Below are 12,151 nucleotides of genomic sequence, written 5' to 3' on the forward strand. Positions count from 1 at the left end.
CCTGCTCTTTCTGCAGCCCGGGGTCGCTTACTCGGCATTTGTTATTGATTGGTCTTCGTTTACATGTTTTTAACTCTGGCTAGATACCTTCCAAGGTCGTGCTGCGGGCATCCTCAGTGCTGGCCAGCAAGGATGGAACAGTCCCATCAGTTATCCACTCACTCACTCATCCATCCGTGCGCTCACTCACTCCTCCAAACATGAACTCGCTATTATAGTCACGCGAACACGAAGTCGCCGACCAGTGAAGAATCCCTCTCACTTCGGAACTAGTCAGGCCTGTTGCTTTTGCCACTGCTTTTCTACATTTTCACCGGAGGAGGGCATTCGTTGTGTTTCTAAGGCGGGGGAGCTCGGCGGGGCCAGTTTGCTTTGGTAGCAACGAAAGAACTTGACTTCCTGCAGGACTTTTGCTTCCAGTTTCGGACTGACTCCCCGGGGAGGTCTAATAAAAACTCCTTCTCCCGCCCTCTGAGCTGCGCAGCGCTGCGCTTGTCTGTGCCAAGGCTTGTTCCTGAGCTCTCGGGGTCACTGCCACCGTCTCCTCTCTTGCTGCGCACACCCGACGGACAGACCTCCTACCCAAGGTGAGTGCGCGCACTGCGCGCGGCCTTCTGGTGTTATCTGCTGCGCCCCGCGGTGCCTTCCCTCTCCAACAGTCAACGCGCAGTAAGAGGCGCAGCACCCTTGGCTGCGCACCAGCTTTGTATGTTTACCCATGTGGTTAGGTAGGGTGGCTTGTCGTATGTTTGAAGAAAGTGAAGGCGCAGAGTGGAGGCTGCAGAGGCGGGGTGACCGGGGTCTGTCAGGGGGTCCAGGCCTCCCTCGCCCCTCCACTTCCTTCCTGCTGGTCGTCCACGTACCTGGGGCCTCATTTATGAGGCCGTGCGTCACTTTTAAGCCGCCGGTGCGTCACTTTTTGTGACGCACCAGCAGCGTAAATGATGTGCCTTGTTGCACCATATTTAGAAAGTGACGCATCTAGGTAGATGCGTCACTTTTTAAACCCCTGCGCCACATTATACCTGCGCCAGGTATAATGTATGCAAGGGGGGCGTATTGACGGAAGAAAGGGTCGTAGAAGTGACGCAGTGAAATCTATGAGATTTCACTGCGTCACTTTTAGGACGCCATTGCGTCAAAATCTTGCGCCTGCCTCATGGCAGGCGTAAGACTGACGCAGGCCCTTTCACATGGGGCTTGCCCCATGTGAAAGGGAGCATTGCTGGAGTTGCGTCACTTTTGTGACACACTCCAGCAATGCGTCACTTTTGCGCTTACAGATACGTCAGAAATACTGACGTATCTGTAACTCCTTGCGCCATGATGCGTCATACATTAAATATGACGCATCATTGGTGTCGCAAGGAGTGCGCAGTGAAAAGTGACGCATCTCTGTTTTCACGCAGCGATGCGTCACTTTTCATAAATGAGGCCCCTGGCACGTAGGGTCGTGCGTGTTTGGAAAAGATGTGACTGGCAGAAACTGCCTGGTGCGTGACGACTGACTGTGTCCCAGCCCGAATGGCGTTTCACCGACATTGGGTGGTCCTTAATTATGTGGTTAAACTGTGTCTTTTACTCCAGCACAGAAATGGAGAGCCCAATAGGGACCCGTGGCCCGTCTCGACACCGCAGTAAGAACATGGCGGTGCTGAGAGGTGGAGGGGCTACTCAGTGAGCCATGGTCAGTGGAGAAGACGGAGCAAAGCGATAAGGACAGAGCCAAGCATATGTAGTGTATGTGGAAGAGAATGTAAGAAAGAAACTGGAAAGGGAGACAGAAGAACGGGCGAAAGGAAGGAGTTATGAAGGGGAGAGTGTGTAAAAGGAAAAGTGAAATGAAAGAGAAAACAGAACAGAGGGGACAGGTGGCTGGATATTAGAAAGGGTGGTGGATTCACAGAAAGGTGAAAGGCTCTGTTGGTGGAAGGATGGCCGGGGTACTTTGAGGAATTTTGAGAATTTCATGTTACCTTTATTATGTGAAATTTGTGAAATTAAGCCATGTTGCGGCACAATTATTGCAAAGGTGTGCAGGAACAATGTAAACCCATCAAAATGCGAGCAACGGTTGTTTGTAGCTCTTGTGCCTTTGTACTATTATTAAATGTTGTATAATTACTTGAAAGCAAATTACATGAATTTTGCACAACCCTAGTTCAAAGTGGAGGGGAGGGAGTGGGGGGTAGTTTAATGTTCTGGCTATTTCCTTGGTAGGGCTGAAGGGCATTAAGTCAACCCTTTGAATTGGACCCAGCTGGAAGTGAAGATACCTCATCCCCTGCAGGTTACTATTTGGAAAGGAGATCAGATAACCTGCAAGTGATCCTGAATACCTCTCAATGTCAATCAAGTCAAGTCAAGTCATAAATTTGTATAGCGCGCTATTCACCCAGAGGGTCTCAAGGCGCTTAAGGGAAGAGGGGTTCGCTACTGATCGAACAGCCAGGTTTTGAGTTGTTTTCTGAAGGAGAGGTGGTTCTGTGTGAGACGGAGGTGGGTGGGGAGGGAGTTCCAGGTCTTGGCCGCCAAGTAGGAGAAGGATCTTCCTCCCATGGTGGCTCTTCGGATGCGTGGAATCGTGGCGAGGGCTTGGTTGGACGATCGTAGTTGACGGGTAGGGGTGTAAAAGGTCAGGCGAGTGTTGAGGTATCTGGGTCCTAGGTCGTGAAGGGCCTTGTATGCGTGGGTGAGGAGTCGGAACGTGATTCGCTTGTTGACGGGGAGCCAGTGCAGGTCTCTCAGGTGACCAGATATGTGGTTGTGGCGAGGTATGTCTAGGAGGAGTCTGGCGGAAGCGTTCTGAATGCGTTGAAGTCTATTCTGTAATTTGGCTGTGGTTCCGGCATAGAGGGTGTTTCCGTAGTCCAGACGGCTTGTGACAAGTGCTTGGGTGACCGTCTTCCTTGTTTTGGTGGGTATCCAACGGAAGATCTTTCGGAGCATGCGTAGGATGTTGAAACATGATGATGAGACGGCGTTGACTTGTCTGGTCATCGAGAGGGAGGAGTCTAGGATGAATCCCAAGTTGCGAGCATGGTCCGTTGGTTTGGGTGCGCTGCCTAGGGCCGAGGGCCACCAAGAGTCTTCCCAGGCAGAGGGGGATGATCCTAGTATAAGCACTTCCGTCTTGTCTGAGTTCAGTTTTAGGCGGCTGTTCTTCATCCACTCGGCTACGTCTTTCATCCCTTCGTGTAGGTTGGTTTTGGCGGTGGTTGGGTCGTTGGTGAGGGAGAGGATCAGCTGGGTGTCGTCTGCATAGGAGATGATGTTGAGATTGTGTTGGCGTGCGATGGATGCGAGGGGACTCATGTAGACGTTGAAGAGGGTGGGGCTGAGTGAAGATCCTTGTGGTACACCGCATATGACTTCGGTGGCGTCTGATCTGAAAGGGGGGAGGCGGACTCTCTGGGTTCTTCCGGCTAGGAATGAGATGATCCAGTCCAAGGCCTTATCTTGTATTCCGACGTTCCTGAGGCGTTGTACAAGGGTGCGGTGGCAGACTGTGTCGAACGCTGCGGAGAGGTCCAGGAGGATGAGGGCCACTGTTTCCCCGTTGTCGAGCAGTGTCCGGATGTCGTCTGTGGCTGCAATGAGGGCGGTCTCGGTACTGTGGTTGGCTCGGAAACCGGATTGTGAGGGGTCTAGTGCATTGTTAGATTCAAGGAAGGCGGCGAGCTGACTGTTGACGGTCTTCTCTATGACTTTGGCGGGGAATGGGAGGAGCGAGATGGGGCGGTAGTTCTTAAGTTCGGTGGGGTCCGCTGTAGGTTTCTTCAGGAGGGCACTAAGTTCGGCATGTTTCCAGCTTTCCGGGAAGGTGGCGGTGTTGAACGAGCAGTTGATGATGTCCCGGAGTTGGGGGGCGATGATGGAGTCGGCCTTGTTGAAGACGTGGTGGGGGCATGGGTCGGTTGGCGATCCGGAGTGGATGGAGTTCATCGTGCGGATGGTGTCTTCGGTGCTGATCGGGGTCCAGGCGCGGAGGGTGGTGGTGGGGGGCTTCTGTTCTGTGGTTGGGGGAGTGGTCAGGTCGCCGAAGCTGTTATGTATGTCAGCGATCTTGCTGTGGAAGAATGAGGCAAGAGAATCACAGAGGTCTTGAGAGGGAGTGATGTCGTTGTTGCCGGCGTTGGGGTTGATGAGCTCTTTGACAATGCTGAAGAGTTCTTTGCTGTTGTGGGCGTTGTTGTCTAGTCGCTCCTTGAATGCTGATTTTTTGGTGGTGCGGATCAGCTGGTGGTGTTTGCGGGTGGCGTTCTTGAGTGCGGTCATGTTGTTTGTGGTTGGGTTTCTTCGCCATGCTTTCTCGAGGGTGCGGCAGTTCTTTTTGGAGTTCTTGAGGTCGTCGTTGAACCAAGGGGCTTTTTTGCTTCCTGGCTTGTTGGGAGGGTTTTTCAAGGGTGATAGTTCATCAGCGTCAGTAAATTGCACTGGGACAAATTCAGCATATTTCACTGATGCTGGCCTGGATATGGCTCGATCTGGCTGGATCACCCTCATTTCCAGCAATAAAGAAAATAGATATGTACAGAAAGAGAGAAAGAGAGAGTGAAAGCTGGTGCTGAAACAGAAAGAGCTATCATGAGAAATGCAGATGGAAGTCTTCAGAAAGGTGTGGGGGGGAAAGGACCCTACAGCTCTGACCTCTTCTTGCCCAGATGGGCATGCAAAACTTGATGTGACCAAGCCTCCGGTTGCACAAACAGTGTTGCTTTCATTTCAAATTGGCGTGTATATGACCATTGCTTTGTGCTCAGCAGAAATGACAAGGATTGATGGGCATGTTGTCTATTACCTTAATAACCCTCTGAAAAATAATAATATCCACATTTGTAAAGCGCACAATCACCCGTTAGGGTCTCTAGGCGCTGGGGGCCGTCGGGAAGATTAAGCAAGCTATTGCCCAGAGTCACATGGTGCTGGGCTAACCTGCCGCCGGAGCCGGGGATCGAACCGTGGTCCCCAGATTCCGGAGTCAGTCGCCCTGGCCGCGGCGCCACAGCTCTTCCGAGAGAAACTAGTGCTGTCTTCAGCCTTACAGCCAGATTCGTGAAAGCAAAATCGGCTCACAAAGGGCCAGATTCTGAGAATCTGGCCCTTTGGGAGCGCTATTTTTTGCATTTGGGATTCATCATCCCAAATGCAAAAATCGCAATTCTAGAAATCGCTAAATTGCGAATATTTGCATTTAAGGAATCTCAATTTGAGATTCCTTAACTGCAATTCGTGAACCTATTTAAAATTGCGAATTCGCAATCTGGGGCTGCTATTTACCGCGAAGTCTAACTACGTTAGGGGAGAGGAGTTGGCCTAACGGCTAGGGCGCTCGACCTCGGACCTGGGGATCTGGGTTCGAGTCTCGGTAATGACGCCAAAACCTCCTGTGATTCTGGGCTAATCACGTAATCTCCCCGTGCCTAAAAAAAAAAATGTAACGTAACTGGTGCTATGTAAAGCGCTCTGATACCTGATTCGGTTCGGGTCTAGTTCGCGCTATATAAAACTCTGCAAAATAAAAAATAAATAAAAAAATACGTGGTAAATAGCAAAAACTTTGGACATGTGTGTGCGCAACACCAGTGAGCATTACCATTTCAGGGGTGCTACAGGGTGTCCTTTGGACACCCCGGCCCCCTTGAAATTGCTTCCTTATTGCGAATCGCTAATTGCTAATCGCAAATAAGGAATGACTCCCCATTCATTCCTATGGGCCTTTAGGCCCATAGGAATGAATGGGAAAGCCATTCCTTATTTGCGATTAGCAATTAGCGAATCGCAAATAAGGAAGCAGTAGAAATCGCTAAAAATATTGCGATTTCTACATGAATCCCGTTTTGCGAGTCTTCAATAGCGATTCCTTAAAAATCGCTATTAAGGACTCGCAAAACATGACCATGATGAATCTGGGGGTTAGTGCTCTAAATAGTGCTCTGTCATAAACACTCACTTAGAACCAGAACTCACCCAGACATCTGGAGGTGACTCAGGTGACAGTCACAATATGCAGTATACAAGAGTCACATGTTGCATGAAAATAATATCAAAGAAACACAAAATCTGAAGACAACAAGCATTTGCAATGCAATGGGTCTCGCATTTGCGAGAGTTTGAGCTTTTGGCATTGTAAATGACAATGCCTTTTATTTATGCATTTGAAAACCTGCAAGCTGTGCGTAAACAAGCAATGGTCAATGATGTCCTCCCTGAGGTCAATGAGCATAAGCCTCTGGCGGTATGTCCGCTCCCTTCTCCTGTGCTGCCTCCGTGGTGATGGTGGTGGTGGCCTTCTTGGTGCTCTGATCTGCAACCATATTCGCAGTAGGTCCATGGTGCCATTGAGCTTGCCAGAGTGATTTGGATATGTTAAGCTTTTATACCAGTGGACTTGCATAATTGTTATGCCTGCTTTTCTCTTTGTGGGAAAATTCTGCCGCCATTGGGACTCTGATCCTCTTTGTCAGAGTAGCGCCATTTCCCAAAATCGTTGTAAATATGGCTGTGTCCGTTTTTCGTGTTTTTTAAGGAGAACACCTACCTTGCGTATCATTATTGCTAGCTGCCGCAACCGGATCTGTCACTGAGAAAAAATAGGCGCAGGAGTTTAAAAAGTGAAGCTAAAGCCACTAGCGTTACTTTGTAAAGATAGCGCCAAATCAAAAGCTGCCGCAGCATCAAACAAGTTGACGCTGCGGCGGCGCTAGCTCCTTGTAAATAGGCCACCTAATTTCTTCAATTCTAGCCAGAGGTACTCCAAGGTCAGATCCTAAATGATTTAAAACGTAAGTGAAGGAGTGTCAAATGTGCTTTATAACTATCACACGCATTTCAATACTTTTTTATTCTGGTTCTGAGGCTAGTTCTGCGGGGATCAAAAGTTAAGTCATTAGAAAAGTGTTAAATGTAGCTTTTTCCGCACCTGCATTATATACTTACACTTTTTTTTCTCTCCTTAACAGATGTCTTTTTTGGCTTCTTCACAGGTAATTATTAGCCATATCAAACAAAATGTGACCTAGTACTCAATTAGCCTCTCCCTCCACTGCAGACCTTTCCATCTCCAGGATACAGTAGTGAATTAAAGTCCAAAATAATGAATATTTAATGGCATTTCTAAAGGAAATTTTCTGGAGATTGACATTACAACTTAGGGGTCGATTCCGATTCCGTCAAAAATGCCTTCCTAATGCCATTCGTAGGCTTACCTTCCGACCGAATCGTATCCGGAGCTTTTTCCTACAAACTAGCAAGTACGATGCGTTTTCATGGAAAATTCTGACCGAATCGTCTGGTCTGATTCGTGCACTATGTCAGTACCTAACAGGCTCAGGAAACATGGAAATCTAGTCGTACGGAGGCTCAGCCTACAAAATTTCCAGACACGCAAGTACGATGCATTTTTCATACGCGTTGTACAGGGCAAAAGTTCCAGCACCTTGCAGCATTCGGACGAAGCGTATTAAAACTCCGAATCGCACCATAACACGTTCAAGGGAGACAAGACGGAGTCTGTCGCATCGATTCTACACAGCATGTGCCATGCTGTGTAGAATCATTTGCGTACGTTTCTAATGGGTTGTGTTAATGCTGGACTATGTGACATCGTTCACCGCATCCGAGTCTGTCGTGTTGTGTTGATGCTTGACTACATGGAGTTGTTCCTGTACGAGTCTATTGCGTCAGGCTCCTTTCCGGCCTTCAATATTTTTTCAGAACGATTCGGTTGGAAATTACATGATTTGCATCGTACTTGCTCATTTGGACGTCGGGTGTACGATTCGGTCGGAAAAATGACGGGTACGTGTCGGGTGAAACGATTTCCTGCCGGAATCGGAATCAGCCCCTAAGTGTAGTGTGCTCCATATTATAAAGTAAAAGAATATACAAATGAGAATGTCCTTTTCCAAGCCTGAATTATATGCTGACAGTTTTTTTTTCTTTATGTTATAGGGGTCTTCTGATGGTTTGAAGGTAATTATTAAACATATTTTTTTTAACCAATGTATAGTTGTGTCTTTTCTATTGACATATCGAACAAAATATGAAACAATGTGCGACTAGCCCCACCTCCATTGCAACCTCCCATCTACATTACTTACTTATTTATACACATAAGGCAGGGTCGCCGGAATTGTATGGCTCTGGGGCTGTGGTGTTTTCTGCATGACCTCACTTGTCACATAACCCATCATGTTCTGAATAAGTGTTGATCTTAACAAAAAGAAATTGTTTCTGGCTCAAACGGATCAAAAGTTAATATAACATTACCGCACGTGTTACTATTTAGTGGTTGGCCGTTTGTGATGTATACATGACTTCGCTTTCAGTTGCTGATTGTCGTATTTAGGTGTTAACCTGATATTGGTAAGGTGAAACCTTTGCCCATATAATGTCAACATGTGTAAAAATTACAAAATAGTGAAGAGAAACTGCTTACAAATACGGCGCATTGGCTGCATACTTTGCCTTTTTCCTCTCTTGTCACATATTTCCAGTGGCCCTGACATTAGGTTATACTAAATGTATGCCATAATATGTGCTAGCACTATTACAGCAAGTCACATCAGCGATCCCTTATGTCAAGGTGTAAACCATCAGGTGGACAAACATAGAGGTGACAGAAGATGCACCATTTGTAACTTGGGTTCCTAATGCAGCCTATACTATTATGGTGCATTTTACCCTGCCCCATATCTGCACTACCACAACCCATGGTTGAAGTGTATTGTCCTAGACATGTGTAAAACATATGTTCATCCGCAGATTTAGCCACAAGTTTCTAGTGCTAGGGACATGAATATTCAACAAAAGGTGGAGCAGCAGCGATCAAGGTCCGGCATAGGTCAATGAACGAGACGTATGCAGTTGCTAAAACTGAGGATTATGGGTGGGTTACCGGCACTGCAACGCAGTGGCCCTTTCACCACTCAATAGGGGGTATCATCCGTAATACCTAAGGGGCGCGATCTCGATAGTAATGAGGTTGAACGTTCTGTGCCTGAATTTAGGTACTGAATGAACCACACTTGTGTGTTGGATTCCTGGTTTGGGCACTTTCCTCTATTTTGATACTGGTCCAACATCCCTGTATATTCGTTTTTTTCAGTTTGGCCCTGTAGGAATTGCCACAGATCCCTATGACATTAAGGCAAGAAACATGTAAATGTAAATGTGCTGGATTTGTAAAGCGCACGGCTGCCCGTGAGCGTCCCGGCGCTTGCTTAGGGAACCCGTCCTGGTATTCCCCTGTGAGAAACCCCAGCAGGGTGTCCACAAGGTGAAAGCCAGGCATCCCACCGCGAGGGGCCGTAGTGGAGATTAAGCAAGGTATTGCCCAGAGTCGCAGAGTGTGACCCTGTGAGTCGAGGAGGCACCGAAGCGAGAATTGTCGAGTCCGTGGAATTTTTGAGCCCGAGACCCGCCGAGGCGGGGAATCGAACCCTGGTCCACGGTCGATCTCAGCTTCCGGGTCTGCCGCCTCTAACCACTGAGCCACGCTTCTCCATGTTGGCCCTAACTTGAACCTAAAGACGAAGTAACATTATTTCCCTTCATTGTTTCCCCCGCTTTTAACAAGGACAAGATCCACCAATAGAAATAATGAGTTTTAGGTGTCCCTTAGTTATTTTTAACTTTCACACTTTTTTCCAATCCACACTCTAGACATTTATATCTCTTTTCATACGGCACTCTATCGTCATAAAGATCTCCAGCAAAAAGCAGCGCTGGCCCAACGAGGAGCTGCCCAGTGATGAAGCATTCCACCCAATTGGTTGGGTGAGGGCTCTTGACCCTGGTTTTTCCATATCCTTTCAACCTATTCTATACTTAGAGATGACATCATAGGTGCTTGCCTTGTAAATTTTAGGAACTACATACCTCTTTTTCATTGAGCTAGGTTCATGAAGCAAGATGTTCTCCACAGGGTATACTAGTAGAATAAACGCCAGATGTGAATTTTGATCAGTGTATTAAAGCATTACAAGTAAGGGCACGGTGCTCCATGAAATGGAAGACAGGCACACGAAAATCCCCTCCCACCTTCAATCGAAGATGCCAGAAAGCTCTAAAGAAGTGAGAACCACTTTGTCTGTGTTCACTTTTTATCCCATTAGTTATCTTTTAACTATCAAAGTGCTTTATACGTTAAGGAATGTAACATAAGAAAACATTTGTATTCTCTAAACTGAATGCTAGGGAAACATCCTTTCCGACGCAACTTTTACCACGCAGTGCCTTTACAACGCAGGTTTTTCAACGCAAGTCATTACAACGAATTGCGCTGGGGGGCGCTCTAGGATAGGTAATAGTTTCATTTACTATCCAACACCTTCCCTACTATCCACGGGGACTGGATTTGGAATAGTAAATTAAACTATTCACTATCCAGCGCCCCCCAACGCAAGTCGTTGTAACGACTTGCGTTGAAAAACCTGCGTTGTAAAGGCATGCGTAGTAAAAGCATGCGTTGTAACAACGTACATCCGAATGCTACAATCATTCTGTGCACTTTCCAAGAATGCTGAATGATTGCAATGCCAGGGTAAGGTGCAGGAAAAGATCGACTCAACAAAGATACTCAGATGTCACATAAAGATGTATTTTGTACATGATTCAAGATTCGATCACAACCCGCAGAACTAACTAAAATTACTGCTGCATAAAACAAAACAATGTGCATCTGAGAGTATTACAACAAATATAACACTCCGGGATGTTGTTGTGTTTAAAGATCACGCCACGGATCTGAAGAATAAGCTTTATGTCTACAGTAGGTGGGTGGATCAGCTAATTCGCCGCAGGTCACCAGCCTCCCCATCTCTTAAAACAACATTCACATGCCAAAGCATAACAGGTGCTGGAGAACACTCAAGTTTCAAAGATTCTACTTGCATATATCTTGCTAAGACAGTACAAATATATTTTTTTAAATCTTTAAAAGGGGAAAGAAGCAATCCCACTTCAGGACAACTAATCAAGCAAAATAATGTACCCCTTTTTTATTCAAAACAATCCCAAAAGAGAATATGAAATCACAGAAAATTCCAAATAAGGAAATTGAAAGCAATAAAAAAGAAAGAGTTTGGGGAAGGGAAAATTGGGGATTTGTTTTATCTAAATTTTAAAGGTCATCATTTGGCACAAGAACATCTGCATAAAGATACATCTGGAAAGTCAGCTACTGGGAGGTGGTGGGAGATCACTACACTAATAATTTGACTAGTGGTCAATTATCATCCAAATTTTTAGCAATAAAATCATGTCCACAATTCAAACCCTTCCTGGACCAAATCTCGCCCCCCCCCTCCCCGCCCCCCTCGCAAATAGCTTATATGTTAGATGCAGATACGGCAATTTGCTCCTAACATTTCCTAGAAAGGAGGCGGTTTGCTAGATTCATGTCCTGCCTACACTGGTGTCAAAGAAACTGAAGAACATGTTTTTTTTTTATTGCCCTAGATACCATCAGTCACACAGGAGGTGGATAAGACCAATTTGCCTCAATTTTCGGAGCTAGGCAGCATCAGATTGCGTATAGAATACTAAACGCGGATGCATCTGAGCCGATAGTTTTTGCTGTTAGCCACTTTTTATTTGCCTTCTGGATAACCCGACAGAAGCTTTTATCACAGATTGCATCGAAATATAAAGTGTCTCATGTCAAATATTCACTTTATGTATTGCGGACTGCAGGATTGTTCCCCCCTTATCTCTTTGGGGCTTGCACGCTGTATGGTTTATGGTAGGAAGCATGCCTTACAGTTGTTACTCAGTGTATCTTGATGCATGCTTGGCTGGTCATTTTCATAGCCCTCTTTTTAATAGCTATTGGAAATTGGCTTGTTTTTATATTTTTTTGTTATTGTAAATAGACAATGTTTTATCTTTTGTATACTTTGATGGTTTTTTACAAATAACCGAATAAAGTTATTTGACGATGATGATCTGGAGAGCTACCATTTTTTTCTACAACAGACAAGTTCTCACCACTTCCCCTCTCTGTAGTCTTGACTACTTTTTCTACATTCCACCAGTGACACCCCTGAATCCTGATGGCAGAACCCCAGACTTTAGGAATCATGACAGGCTCACCACAATGAACATCACCTTTCCTTTTATGACCAGGTTTGCACATTTGGACTATGTC

The 12,151-nt window shown here is 46.3% G+C and overlaps 1 protein-coding gene across 1 annotated transcript in view; it reads left to right on the forward strand.

Annotated features, from left to right (window-relative positions):
- The window catches only part of LOC144771436 (uncharacterized), a 240,124-nt gene that overhangs the window by 94,760 nt on the left and 133,213 nt on the right, over positions 1–12,151 (forward strand). Inside the window, exons 2-3 of the mRNA XM_078655878.1 lie at positions 6,963–6,986; positions 7,954–7,974. Coding sequence (XP_078512004.1) covers positions 6,963–6,986; positions 7,954–7,974 — 45 coding nt within the window. The remainder of the gene's footprint in view (positions 1–6,962; positions 6,987–7,953; positions 7,975–12,151) is intronic.

This window comes from Lissotriton helveticus, chromosome 8 (genome assembly GCF_964261635.1).
Source record: "Lissotriton helveticus chromosome 8, aLisHel1.1, whole genome shotgun sequence".
In the NCBI taxonomy this organism is placed as follows: domain Eukaryota; kingdom Metazoa; phylum Chordata; class Amphibia; order Caudata; family Salamandridae; genus Lissotriton; species Lissotriton helveticus.